General features: G+C 37.6%; 3 protein-coding genes across 3 annotated transcripts; all 3 read right to left on the bottom strand.

Annotated features, from left to right (window-relative positions):
- Positions 1-5051: 5051 nt before the first annotated feature.
- On the bottom strand, positions 5052-8276 carry LOC125202572 (putative late blight resistance protein homolog R1A-10). The gene is made up of 2 exons (XM_048100994.1): positions 5569-8276; positions 5052-5419 (listed from the first exon to the last, which is right to left on the bottom strand). Exon 1 carries the CDS (start codon positions 8218-8220, stop codon positions 5572-5574), a length of 2649 nt encoding a protein of 882 aa, XP_047956951.1. The 5' UTR covers positions 8221-8276; the 3' UTR covers positions 5052-5419; positions 5569-5571.
- Positions 8277-9910: 1634 nt separating this feature from the next.
- LOC125215870 (putative late blight resistance protein homolog R1B-23) lies at positions 9911-13006 on the bottom strand. Its single transcript, XM_048117449.1, has 2 exons — positions 10255-13006; positions 9911-10150 (listed from the first exon to the last, which is right to left on the bottom strand). Exon 1 carries the CDS (start codon positions 12848-12850, stop codon positions 10259-10261), a length of 2592 nt encoding a protein of 863 aa, XP_047973406.1. The 5' UTR covers positions 12851-13006; the 3' UTR covers positions 9911-10150; positions 10255-10258.
- Positions 13007-14092: 1086 nt separating this feature from the next.
- On the bottom strand, positions 14093-14479 carry LOC125200173. The gene has a single exon (XM_048097907.1). The coding sequence runs from the start codon at positions 14477-14479 to the stop codon at positions 14093-14095; it is 387 nt and encodes a 128-aa protein (XP_047953864.1).
- Between the last annotated feature and the right edge of the window lie 203 nt (positions 14480-14682).

Genomic DNA, 14682 nt, shown 5'->3' with positions numbered 1-14682 from the left:
CAGTAATGAACATGGTGAGATGTTTATTGTCTGAAAAAGGTGTTCCGAAGACCTTTTGCCCTAGGCTGTGAATTGGACCATCTATGTGTTGAATAGGAGTCCCACACTATCAGTAAAAGACGTGACTCCGGAAGAAGCTTGAAGTGGAGTTAAACCATCTGTAGAGCATTTCAGGATTTTTGGAAGTATTGCACATGCCCATGTTCCTGACGCTCGAAGGACAAAACTTGAAGACAAGAGTTATAGTTGTGTTCTATTGGGAGTCAGTGATGAATCAAAAGGATATAAGCTCTATGATCCAGTATCAAGAAAGGTTGTGATAAGCCGTGATGTTGTGTTCGAGGAGGAGAAGAAGTGGGATTGAGATAAAAGTTACGAAGATCAGATTCTACTAAACTTGGAATGTGGAAATGAGGAGCAAAACGTCGCTTCTGGGTCTGATACAGAAATTGACAATGAAGTACTCCCAAGTCCTATAAGTGCAGCTCCAGAATCGGGTGCAGGAGCTTCTCCATAATCAGGTACAGAAGCTTCTCCAGAATTGTGTGTAGAAACCTCTCCAGAATCGTCTAGTTTGGAAGAAGGCAGGAATCGTAGAGTTACGGCATAGATGAGGGACTATGAAACTGGTGATAATCTTGGCCTATCTGATGAAGATATTAATGTCAATATGACACTCTTTATTAGTGCAGATCCTATCATTTATGATGAAGTAGTAAAGGCTGAAAAATGGAGAGAAGCCATGGATTTAGAGATGGAATCAATTGAGAAGAATGGAACGTGGTCTCTAACAGAGTTACCAAGAGGAGCTAAAAGCATTGGGCTCAAATGGATATACAAAACAAAGCTGAATGAGCATGGAGAGGTTGAGAAGTATAAAGCTCGCTTAGTTGCAAAGGGTTATGCACAAGAATATGGGGTTGATTATGAGGAGGTGTTTGCACCAGTTGCTAGAATGGATACGATCAGAATGATTCTTGCCTTTGCTGCACAATAGGGCTAGAACATTTATCAATTTGATGTTAAGTCAACATTCCTCCATGGAGAGTTGAAGGAAGATGTCAATGTCGATCAACCAAGGGGCTATGAAGTGAAAGATGAAATTCATAAAGTGTATAAGCTCAACAAGGCGTTGTATGGGCTCAAACAAGCACCTAGAGCTTGGTTCAGCCGAATTGAGGCATATTTCCTAAGAGAAGGTTTCAGAAAATGTGAAAGTGAGCAGACACTTTTCATCAAAACCAACAAGCAGGGTAAACGTTTGGTTTTTAGTTTGTATGTTGATGATTTAATCTATACTGGAGATGATGAGACTATGATCAATGAGTTTAGAGATTCGATAGATGAATGAATTCGATATGTCGGATTTGGGAAAAATGAGGTATTTCCTTGGTATTGAAGTGTTGCAGTTTGGTGAAGGGATCTTTATAAGCCAAAGGAAGTATGCTATGGAGATTCTGGAAAGATTTGGGATGGAGAGAAGCAATGAAGTTCAGAATCCCATCACTCCAGGGTCCAAGATATTTAAAGATGAAAATGGGGTGGATGTTGATGTCACCTATTATAAGCAGTTGGTAGGAAGCTTGGTAGGAAGCTTGATGTATCTAACAGTCACTAGACCAGACATAATGTTTGCTGTTAGTCTAATTAGTAGGTACATCGCAAAGCCAACAGAACTTCATCTCATGGCAGCCAAGAGGATTTTGCATTATATACAAGGAACATCAATCCTCTATAGGAAGGGAGGGAATAAAGAGTTAATTGGCTTCACTGACAGTGATTATGCAGGCTGTTTGGAGGATAGAAAGAGCACGTCAGGTTATGCCTTTGTTCTTAGCTCTGGAGCAGTTGCTTGGTCTTCGCGTAAGCAGCCGATTGTTACTGTTAGTACAACAGAGGCTCATTTGTAGCTGTTGCAGCTTGTTCATGTCAAGCTGTGTGGATGAAGAGAATTTTGGAGGAACTTGGTTATGAAGGCAGTGAAGGAACTACCATTTTCTGCGACAACAGCTCAACGATCAAGCTGTCCAAGAACCCTGTAACGCATAGTAGAAGCAAACACATAGACCTTCGTTTTCACTTCCTGCGAGAGTTGGCTAGAGAAGGAGTCGTGCAGTTGAAGCATTGTGGAACACAAGAGCAGATGGCTGATGTGTTAACAAGCCACTTAAATTAGAGTCTTTTCAAACTGCTTAGGCAATCTAGTTTAAGGGAGGGAATGTTAGGATTTAGATTTGTTATTCCGTTAATAAAGTCCTATTCTTTAGGATAGTCAGCAGCTTTGATTTTATTGTTAGTTGTTACCACCTATTTAGCTAGATGTGAACCATTTTCGGTTGAGTTCTTCTTTGTAAAGCTATTATAAATAGCTACTTTGCATTTTCAATAAAGTAGTTCATTCCCTCAGATTCCAGATTCAATATTGTGCGATTTAACATTCTTACAGCACAAACCGAACCAAATCGTCGGTTTTGAACCGCCGGTTCATAACCCGGAACCGGAACCGGAACCGGCGGCGGTGGTTTGAACCGCCGGACGGTTCGGTTCAGGTTCATGATTTTCAGAAATCGGAACCGGCGGTTCAACGGTTCGAACCAGCGCTTCAAATAAAATTTAAATTTTTTTTTTATTATTTACAAAAATTAATTTTTATGTTTAAAAATCAATTTTCACATAAAAATAAATACAAAATTTCATTATAACCCATATTTATTTGTTGGGCCTCTGAATTCTATGAAACCATTCTTGGTTATTTCTCAATTATAAAGACATCCTTGAATGTTTTATGTTTCACCTTCGATGTGAGACAAAATAAGTTGAATTTTTTCTCTTACAACTACATAGATCATTCATTCATCTTTTTACAATATGGGGAGTGGGATACTAAACTTTCTTTTGTCTTCTACTTTTATTCATTTTTTGTATAATATATTAAAAAAAATTATTATTTGAATATATTCTTGATTGATAAAAATAAATAATTATTGAGAAATAGGATTTGTATATAGAAAAATAATTATTTGTATAATAGTTATTGTTAGACTTACACAATTTGTATTATAATTATTCTTTTAATGTGTATAATATTCCTTTTGATTAGTTAACAACTTAAAGTTGGACTCGAGCATTTGAATTGGAAGAGAGTGTATTGGATTATTCTCTTTTATAGTTACACATTCTTGGATGTGTTACTCCTTATTTCAATGTGGGATAAAAGTCATTATTTATAACTATATGATAGATCTCCCATCATTCTTTGTCTATATTAGTACTCTATCTTTTATTATTATAATTTAACAACAAATATTATTACATGAACTATTATTCAATAGTTCTTTATCATTATCAATTTGCTTATTTTTACAAATCTATGTATATGTTAACTAATAAATGCTATTATACACATTAAAAGAATAATTATTATACAAATCGTATAAACCTAACGATAACTATTATACAAATAAATATTTTTCTATATACAAATCATATTTCTCAATAATTGTTTATTTTTTATCTATCAAGAATATATTCAAATAATAATATTGTTTATATATATTATATATTCCAATAATAATATTGTTTATATATATTATACAAAAAATGAAGAAAAATAGATAACAAAAGAAAGTTTTGTATCCCACATTGACAAACTCGCATTTTAGTGTCATGATTGGTGTGTTGATATGCTTAATTGTTGAGTTTTTGTGCTCAAAATGGTTATTTCCAGCCAATTACTATATGTTTTGGAGTTCACGTGTTTGTTGAGTGTTTTAGACAAAATGGGCAAAAATGGGGTGCAAGAGGGTCTCACCCGACCGGGTGAGGTTTTGTGCAGAAAAGCCACCCGGCCGGGTGGAATTTAAAAGCCTGCGCAATTCCAGAGAGCTGGCCGAAAGAGTCCCACCCGGCCGGGTGATTTTCCAGTACAATAAATCCACCCGGCCGGGTACGTATTTCTGGCGATTTTCTGAAGTGAAACGCGATTTTGAAAGAGGGGAATAAGAAAGAAAAGTTAGGGCAACTCTACTCATTCTCTACCGCCGTGAAACACACAACCCATCTCTCTCAAGCACTCTTGGAAGAAGATTGAAGATTCAAGCTTCAATTCCTCCGCCAATTGTACTCCGTATCATGTTTTCCATTGTTTTCTTTAGTTTAGACATGTTTTCTTCCGTGAATATGAGTAGCTATACTTCTTTTATGTATAATTCTTCGTGAAGATGGATTAATTCATAGTTTCAATCCAATTGATTTCGTTTTTATCTAGCTCTTGTAATTGTTTGGTTTATTCCTGTGCTTTTTCCTGTCAATTGCTTGATCACCAATTGGTAGTGTAGGGTTTCTTAGAGTAATCGGGAGGTGAAATAATTAATCTGGAAATAGGAATAATTCACACCTTAATTCAATAAAACTCGGGAGAGTTGAGATTCTGAGTGGGTTCATTAATCTAATCGATCTGTTGGGAGTTAAGTCTAAGAATTAGAAGGGGATTTCAATTGTTACACTTAATCTGCGGATTTCTCACCTTGGGAAAGGGTTAAATTCATATATGTGATTGATTCAACAATTCTGGAGACTTTAAATGGTAATTGAATGTCAGTTGGGTTAGGCTATGAGTTGTGCATCGGATCCTTGAATTCTGCATATTTCTTCATCTTTGTTTGCAACTTGCTTCTTTGTTCTCTTGTTTAAGTGTTTTTCTTTTTAATCTTTGATTTATATGCTTTTAGTAGTGTTAGTTTCAAACCCAAAATTTCGATCGTCTGGATAGTAGTTGAAATTTGTTCGTGGTACTTAGGTTTACACTTAAGTGTCTCTATGGGATACGATATACTCTTGCTTGCTGTTTGCTACGATAACCCTGTACACTTGCGGGTATTATTTGGGTAAAATAAAGTTGAGTCACACATTGGAAAAAGATGATGAATGATCTAAACATGTAGTTATAAAAGAAAATACTTCGACATATTTTGTCCCACATTGAAAATAAAACATAAAACATTCAAGGATGTCTCTATAAATGAGAAAATCAAGAATGGTTTCATAGAATTCACAAGGCAAAACAAAAATTTTAAAAAAAAGGTAAAGTGAACCGCTGAACTGGCCCGGAACCGGCAGTTTTGAACCGTTGCCGGAACCGGCTAAACCCTTGGCGGGCCGGTTCAGGTTCAACATTTTTTTGAACCGTTAACCGCCGGTTCCGAACCGGAACCGGCGATTTTTGTACCATGTGCACACCTAGTCACGGCCACTTCGGTCACGGCAATTCTTTTTCCGGCCACCATTCCGAGTCGGCCCCAAAGGTACTCGTTGGTCCTGGTGAATTTGTTGTCCGGCCACTACTCCGAGCCGTTTGGGGTCTCAATGAAAGCACCAATTGATACCGACCAAATAGGAGAACTCATCCCAAAAGACTGGCCTGTTAGGAGAGGGAGCTCATTTAGCCTATATACCTCACACCAGTTGTTCTCACAAATGATGTAGGAATATAATTGAGTCCGTAGCACATGTACAAGCAATTTAATCAAAAGAGAAATTATAGTTTGTGCGAATAAAAAGAAGGCTAACCTGTTATATAGAGTAGTAGAATGAAGAGTAAATTTCAAACGTCAACATGGATTTGGCAGGAATGATGACTAAGAGATTGCAGTCAAATAGTTCAATTTCAGTTGTGACCATCGAAGGATCACGCGCCAAGTTGAGTTCTTGTAATTTGTAGCAATCATGCATGCCTAGGTATTTAAGCCTTGGAATGCTTCCATGTTCAGCTCTCAATCGCACCAAATCGGTGTCATTGATTTGAACTTTCTCAAGTTTCAAAAAACAGTTTGATTCTATATTCCATTCCGGACCTTGAAAGGCGTAGTGTCTTAACTGGAGAATCTTGAGATTCGGTAACATTGAACCAATGTCATTCATGTGTTTCCATGGACACCCTAAGCCACCCAATTCTAATTCTGTCAAACTTGATGGGAACATTGAAAGAGAAACCATAGACTCAAGCTTCATAACAGGGTTCAGTAGGATAAATGAAAACGTGGTCAAATTTTGGAGTTCATCGGAGATATGATCAAAGCCGCTCAATGGGTTGCTATCATCACTATCATCATAAGGCTTCAACTCCACATCAATTCCTAATCTCATTAAATTAGGGATTCTTCTGAGAATTTCACTAGTGCAACTCTTTGCAGTCACACCATAAAGATTCATGAGTTTGTCCAGAGTTGCACCACTATTAGGAGTTGGTAGGTCTCTTCCAATTACCTCAATATGCTGTAGTTCTTGCATGTCCCATATTTCCACCGGCATATATGACAGAGTTCCACGCTTTCTAATGTTCATATGTTGTTCTATGATCAAGGATTGAAGGTGAAAAAGGTTGGATATGGAAGAAGGTAGCTCTTTGTTACAAGTTAGGGCAAGGTACTTTAGACAAACTAGTTTTAGAATTTCAAGTGGAAAATGGTAAAATCGGACTCTACGAGCATATAGTACTCTTAGCAACTTGAAATCCATGGCATATATTGGCACAGGATATTGGTGGTAAGGACCATAACAAAGGAGAGAGCGGGTCATGGATGCACAATTACTTTTTATTGAATGATACACCTCTTTGAAACAAAATAAACTGTTGGAATGTACACACAACCGACGCTGGTCTTGTATAATATCACTGCAACTTTGAAAAACATGCAAAAACTTGATCTTATTAGCTATTTTCTTACATAAGTGTTGCCAGCAAGAATGCACGCGGGACTCATCAGTTGAATACGAAGATTCATCTGGACTTAATCTGGCTATGACAAGATTATACCGAAGAACAAGGTCTGATGAGCATTGATCAATAAAACTTTCCACAGTTTGATCTCTATTTTGTTTGAGAAACCCCTCAGCACTTAATTGATAGGTAAGGTAGAACATAGTGATATTACTATATGGAGGGAAAGTTCCCAAATAGAGAAATAACATTTTCAAATGTTGAGGTAAGTATTCATAGCTTGGATAAAGTACCTCAAATATTTGATCATATGCATTCACGAAGACTGGATGTTGTTGTTTTTCAGCTACCTCAATCCAGAATTTTAGGATTTTGTCTTCTTTGGATATGAGTTGTTGTTTTTGGGCTTCCTCGGTCCGAATTTTGTGCTCTATGGATATGAGCTCTGCAACTGTGACTATCACAAGTGGAAGACCTTCACATTTTTTGGCAATCTTCTCTCCTAGTTCATCAAGGTGAGGCGGGAAACCATCTTCACCAAACACCTTCTCGCTAAGTAATTTCTTACTTTCTTCATCACTCAACAAGGGTAGTACTATGAATGAATGTTTCATTCTTATCCTGCTTGTTAACAAGATTTGGACATTCCCTTTTGCCAAGCTTTCCATTAGTTGCATGTCCCATTCCCATACATCATCAAACACAACGAGACATCTTTTATCTTTCAATCTCTCTTCAAAGAGACCAACTAGTTTCTTGTCATCACCATCGTCTCTTTTGGTAAGCATTTGGTTGCGAATGTTGGGATCCACTTGAGCTAAAATGCATCGCAATATTTCATTGAATTCACATTTTCTGCCCATTCTAACCCATGCTCGGAGCTCAAAATGTCTCTGAACCGATGGATCCTCAAATACTTTCTTAGCCAGAGTTGTCTTTCCAACCCCTGCCATCCCAATAACCGACACCCATTTCCCTTCATCTTCAACGAGATATTCCCTGACACGTTCAAATTCATAAGTTAATCCAACCATATTTGAGTTGATTCCACTAAAATCAATTCTCAAAGAAATAGGTTCGCCTTCTTCCTCAGGCATATTCAGCAGTTCAGCATCGTACTCCGCCTCCATCACCGCCACCCTCTCGACGAAGCAATCAACACTTTGTCGCAGACTCTGCAGATCTACAGAGAAAGACAGCTGATATCTCACACCTCCTGAGCTTTCGAGCTGTGGAAGAATCTGATTGGTGTAACATGTTTCTAGTAAATCTTCGAATTCCCATATGGCCTCTTTGATTCGTTCATCCAGATCGTTCACCTTCGTCCTGATCTTGCTGCTGCTCGTCTCATCCAATTTTTGCAGATTTTGCTGCAAGCAACACATGGCATCGTAGGCGGGTTGCAAGATTTTCGGGGAGGGAGGAACCAGCGAAAGGCGAGGCGATTCTAGAATAAGCTGAATCGTGTTCATCAAAGAATTTGCTGCAGCATAAGCCGCCATCACTCAATGGGGAGTATGAATTATCAAGGAAGAATTGTTGGTAGGAGATTTTGAAAGTGTGGGCTGCGATTGTTAAAGTGAAATGTGGTAATGGGATCAATCAATTGGATATTTTAAAGTTGGTTATGGAAATTTAATACTCCCTCCAATTTTAAAAATAACTTCTGCGTACACACAATTTTAATACACAATTGCTAAACACTAGAACCTAACACCTTTGACCTTTTGATGTCGAACATTAACATCTCCACCACTTATTCTGTCCGCGATTTGAATATTCATTTTGATTTGGTGTAAGTTTTTAACAAAATAAATTAATTTTGTGAAAGAAAGTGAATACAATAAGTTTGTATAGATCCTACTTTTATATACTCTTCGTCCCAAAATAGTTGGGGCATTTGTTTTGGACACAGGATGTAAGAAATTGATTTATTAAAGATAGTAGAGAGAGTAAAGTAAGAGAGTGAAAAAAGTAAGAGAGATGAAGAGAGGGTAAGGTAAAGTAAGAGGTGAATTAAGTTTTTACCAAAAAAAAGTAAATGACTCAGCTACATTCGTACAAACTAAAAATGAATACGACTCAACTATCTTGGGACAGAGGGAGTATTCTTTTATTAGTAGACAGAGGGAGTATTCTTTTATACTAGTAAAATGTGAGTGTGAAAGAGTAAGTGGAATATGAGATCCACTACCAAAATGGTAAAAGTGAAAGGTGATAAATTTTAAGAGCGAAAACAATATAAATAAGTGACAAATTTTTAAGGATGAGGGATGTACTTATTATGAACAAAGTACATATTTTTCTTTTTGTGATGTTTCATTCAAAATAGCACATTTCCAAAATATAAATATAATTTTTTTAGTTTATAAACAACATTGCATAAAATTACTCTATCCGTCCCAAAGAAGATGACCTCTTCATTTGTCGACACGTGATTTAGTGCAATTTTATTTTATGTGTTAAGAGGAGAGAGTAAAGTAAGAGAGATGTTATAAAATAGAGATAAAAGTGTTTTTATTTTTATTAATGGCTCATCTTTGCTGTGACAGATGAGAAAGGAAAATGAGTCAAATCTTAGGTAGGAAAGATTATTAATAAAAATATAATCCACTTTGAATAGAGGACAGGAAATATAATTTTAAAATAATTAGTTTATAGCTGCTCCATTATTGCATTCAACAATTAGCATTAGTAATTCACACTCATATAAGGCGGCTGCGGAAATAAGCTTTTTCAATTGAAAGAATGGAATAAATCACGGATAAATATTTATTTTATGTTCATCTGTTGAAAATATATTCAAACCTGGTGTTCGTTTAGCCGTATATGTACCTAAAATTTACGAAAGCAAAAAACGTTTTTAGATGAGTTAGTCAAATTTGCTCATCTCACAATAAACTTATTTTTATATGCAACTCATAGTTCTATAATATTCCGATGTGTATTATATTTATTACATCTATTTTTATAGCATTTCATGTATAATAGTATTTCCTCTGTTCCACTGTTGCTTGAGTTGTGTTACGTTTTATTTATCGTCCCAGTAGTTAATTTATTTTCTTCTAACAAAAATCAACACATTTAATCTATCCTTGCACGAGAAATAGGTTTGTTACATGAATTTTAAGTTGTGTCACTTCTTTTTTACAATTATTTTTAAAAAATTATAATAAATAATTAAAGTGGATATATAGTAAAGTAAAATAAAAAATAATATAGATAAGTGCATGTCATACATATCAAACTGATTAACATGTTAGTTTACAAACATGATTCAACATTCAAATTTCATAATCCTAAACAAAATTCAACAAATCATTATCCTTAGATTCAGGAAACAACATGGTAATACAATTGAAATAATGGGATAACACAGCATCTGATCCCTTCTGCTCTCTCCTTTGCCCCCTGTTTTGCTTTCTCAGTTTCCTTAAAATCGATAAATGAATATAATGTGTGAGTGCACATAGTTATTTAAAACATTAACCAAAAAGCAATAAATGAATTGATTTAGTTTAAGTAGGGAGGCTAACCTGTTCACAAAGAAGTGGCGCAATGCACTCTACAGTTATATACCACGCCAGAAAGAACAACTAAGGGATTGCAGTCAACTAATTCAATGGTAGGCCTTGTGACCATTGAGGGATGACGCGTCCAATCAAGTTGTTTTAATTTGTAGCAATGTCGTATGCTTAGAAGGTAAAGCCTTGGGAGGCTTCCATACTGAGCTCTCCATCGCACCAAATCAGTGTCTTCAATGACAAGTTTCTCAAGTTTCAGAAAACATCCTGAATCAATATCCCAGTCTGGTCCTTGGAAGGCATAGTGTTCTAACACGAGCCTCTTAAGATTTGGTAGCTGCGAACCAATATCATTCATGTGTTTCCATGGACACCCTAAGCCTTTCAATATCAAAACTGTCAGACTTGATGGGAACATTGTAAGGGGAACCATGGACTCATGCTTCATATCAGGGTTCTGTATAGAATATGAAAGAACATTCAAATTCTGGAGTTCAGTTGATATATGACCCAAACCACTCAATGCGTTACTATAATCATCATCATCGTCGTCATCAAAAGGCTTCAACTCCATTAGAATCCGTAATCTCTCTAAATTAGGGATTCGTTTGAGAATTTCTTTAGTGCAACTCATTGCGCTTACACCAAAAAGAGTTAAGAGTTTGTCTAAAGTGGCATCAGGATTAGGAGTTGGTAGGTCTCTTCCCATGACCGAAATCAGTTGTAATTCACGCATATTCCATATCTCCACCGGCATATATGATGAAACTCCACGCACTTTGATGTGCATATGTGGATAAATAATCAAGAATTGAAGGTGAAAAAGGTTGGATATGTTAACAGGGAGCTCTTTGGTGTAAGATAGGGCCAGGTACTTGAGACAAACTAGTTTCAAAATATTTAATGGAAAGTGGTAAAATCTGACCTTAAGAGCATCTAATACCCTGAGCAATTTGAAATTCATGGCTTGTATAGGCACCGGGTATTGGTGGTAAGGACCATAACAAAGAAGAGAACGGGTCGTGGTTGCGCAATCATTGTTTATCGAATCATACACTTCTTTGAAGGCAAACAACATGTTACTATGGGCACACAACCGTCGCTGGTCTTTTATAACATCATCGCCACAAGTTTGTAAAACATGCAGAAACTTGATATTACTAGCTTCTTTCTTACACAAATGCTGCCAACAAGAATGCACGCGATGCTTGTTCGTTGAAAACCAAGATTTTGGATTTCTTTCGTCTTGAACAAGATGATACCGGACATCAAGCTCTCCCATAGCGTTTAAAATAAAATCATCCAAATTTTGTTCAAGGAACCCTTCAGCAATCAATCGATCGTAGAGGAAGTCTGTTTCGATATCAGTATACGGAGGGAAAGCTCCCAAATAGAGAAAAACCAGTTTCAAATATTGAGGTAAGTAGTCATAGCTTGGGTAAAGTACCTCTGATATTTGGTCATACGCAGCCATGAAGACTGCATTATGTTGTTTTTCGGCTACCTCAGTCCAACATTGTGTGGTCTTATCTTCTTTGGATAGGAGCTCCGCAACTGTGACTATCATAAGTGGAAGACCTTCACATTTGTTGGCAATCTTCTTTCCCAACTCCTCAAGGTCAGGAGGGAAGCCCTTTTCACCGAACAACTTCTCACCAAGTAATTTTATACTTTCTTCTTCATTCAACAAGTGTATCGTACCCTCAGAAGCAAGATTCTTCAATTCTTGAATTCTTAGCCTACTTGTAAGCAAGATTCGGACATTCTCCTCAGGAAAGATATCCATTAGTTGCGTGTCCCATTCCCATACATCATCCAACACAAGGAGACATTTCTTATTCTTCAATCTGTCTTCCAAAAATACAACTAAAACCTCGTCGTAGTCATCTCCTAAGGCAACAAGTTGGTCGTAAGTGTTGGGATCGACTTGAGCGAGAATACATCGCACTATTTCACTGTATTCACACTTTCTGCCCACTTTGACCCATGCTTGAAGCTCGAAATGTGTTTGAATCCATGGATCATCAAATACTTTCTTAGCAAACGCGGTCTTTCCGACCCCTGCCATCCCAACAATTGACACCCACCCTTCATCTTCTGCAAGAAGAAGATCCCTGACTTGTTCAAATTCATCAGATAAGCCAACCATATTTGAGTTGATTCCACCATAATCCATTCTTGAGGAAAGAGGTTTGCCTTCTTCTTCAGGCATATTCATCAGTTCAATATCGTATTCCGCCTCCATCTCTGCCACCCTCTCGACGAAGCAATCAACACTCTGTCTCAGACACTGCAAATCTAGAGAGAAAGACAAGTGATCTCTCTCGCTTTCAAGCTGTGGAAGAGTCTGGTGGGTGAAATGGGATTCGAGTAAATCTTCAAATTCCCACAAGACCTCTTTGATTCGGTCATCCAAAGCATTCACCTTCGTCCGGATCTTGCTGTATCCGGTCTCCTCCAATTTTAGCAGAACTTTCTGCAAGTGAACCATGGCCTCATAAGCGGGTTGTATGATCTGCGAAGAGGGAGGAACCAACGAGATGCGAGACGACTGTAAAATACTTTGAATCGTATTCTTTAGAGAAGCCGCTGCGCCATAAGCCGCCATCACTTGATTGAGATATGTAGTGTAAAGGAATAGTAGGCTGCATTAATTGGTGATGGTGAAGAATGAAGAGGGAAGAGATGGTGGCAGCGGTAGGTGGTGAAGAAGGTGGAGGCGGATTTGAATTTGCTAGTCACATGGGTGTCATATCCTCGACAACTTGTGTTTGTCTGCTTTGAAATATTGAATTAACCCATACAGAGTCAATTATAGATATTAGCAATCATCGGAATAATATTTTTTAAATGAAACAACAGAATATTTCACTAATAAATGTTTGTTTTATGTTCATCTGTTTTAAAGACGGAGGAGAGGTCAATTTTGATCATATATATATGACCAGAATATGAATTTGGTCCAAAATATTCACTTTTTGAAAAACAGGTTCATAACAAATCAAAATGTCGCCGAAATAGTCTTTTTTTTTTACGATTCCGTTAAAACACTAACAGTCAACGCTAATTGTACAGTGACATGACCGTTAGTTTTTTATGGAACCGTCGAAAAAGGACCACTCCGACAAGAATTTCATTTGTTATGGACCTGTTATTCAAAAGTGAATGTTTTTTTTACCAAATTCATAGTATTTTGGTCACATATTTAGGACAAAAACTAACTTTTACTCTAAAATATATTCAATGAATAATATTTTTAAAATGACGAGTTTTAATGAAAATGGAAAATACTTTGTATAGCATTTAGTATTATTTTTACTTGACGGAGGTAGTATATGGTAGTATATGAACTTGTATTAAACAATTTACTCAAACCACATTTATTTTTAGTTTTGACCATCTTAATCATCCATATCGGGCGTAATGACATGATGCAACAAGTTAACGCTTATATAAGGATTTCGTCTAGAGCATCCACATCCGTGTTTTTTTTTTTTTTTTTGATAAATAAATCAAATAGATAGATGAAAATAAAATGTTTACAATCATCTGCTTGGGCATACCCAAGGAACGGAGTCCGGACAGGCCCGGTAATCCGTGAGAATATAAAGACCGCTATGGGAAATAAACCCAAAGGGGAGAGAATGAGATACAATCAGTTGGATACCACATATGTTATTGACTGGTCCCCCCACAACCCAGGATGGGCGGGCCTCGTTAAAACCTCTTGGAGCCAAAAACCCGAAGGAAAAAAGACCCCAAGAGGAAAAAGAGTACCCAAGTGAGGAAAACCAAAAGGCAATCCAGTAGTCTGATGCTAAGCCTTGAGCTCGAAGGCGTGTCGCTGTCCCTACGTCCTTGTGTCCGGCAGGTGCTGAATGACTTGGTCATCTGGATAAAGAGAGTAGAGTATGGTGTACGTGGAGGACTTAATGAGTAGCGTAGTCCTGGCGACATCAAACTTCGTTCCATCAAAGATGTGCGCGTTCCTTGCTTTCCAAATACCGTAGACCGTTGCCATGATAGCAATCCTTCTCGCCTTCTTCAGTATGGCCGAGCTCGTGCGGTGTCTAGTCGTCCATTTGATCGCGCTCCGGATAGTGGAGATGTTCCTCCAAAGGGATAGCCATCCCCTAATGTCGTCCCAAACCTTCTTAGTCTCAGAGCACCTAAAGAAAAGGTGGTCGGCTGATTCGTCATGTGCCTCGCAAAGAGCACACATCTTGTTGATGTCCATGAACTTGATACGGTCTCGAGTGAGTAGACGTCTTCGTAACGCTAGCCATGTGATGAAAGACTGTCATGGCGGTATGAAGTCTTTCCACACGAACTTCGCCCAGAATCTGCGCTCACCCCTAGGCCGGAACCATTCGTAGGCCTCACTGGTGCCGGAAGGGCTGTTCCACTTGGTGAGTAGTGCCCCGGCCTCTTGTCTGGTGC

This window comes from Salvia hispanica, chromosome 1 (assembly GCF_023119035.1).
Source record: "Salvia hispanica cultivar TCC Black 2014 chromosome 1, UniMelb_Shisp_WGS_1.0, whole genome shotgun sequence".
NCBI classification, from domain to species: domain Eukaryota; kingdom Viridiplantae; phylum Streptophyta; class Magnoliopsida; order Lamiales; family Lamiaceae; genus Salvia; species Salvia hispanica.
The sequence above is the reverse complement of the archived record's forward strand: the minus strand, read 5'-3'. Positions and strand labels throughout refer to the sequence as shown.

Coding starts and splice junctions, on each gene's coding strand:
- LOC125202572 (XM_048100994.1), bottom strand. CDS start 8,220: ATGGCGGCTTATGCTGCAGCAAATTCTTTGATGAACACGATTCAGCTT.
- LOC125215870 (XM_048117449.1), bottom strand. CDS start 12,850: ATGGCGGCTTATGGCGCAGCGGCTTCTCTAAAGAATACGATTCAAAGT.
- LOC125200173 (XM_048097907.1), bottom strand. CDS start 14,479: ATGGACATCAACAAGATGTGTGCTCTTTGCGAGGCACATGACGAATCA.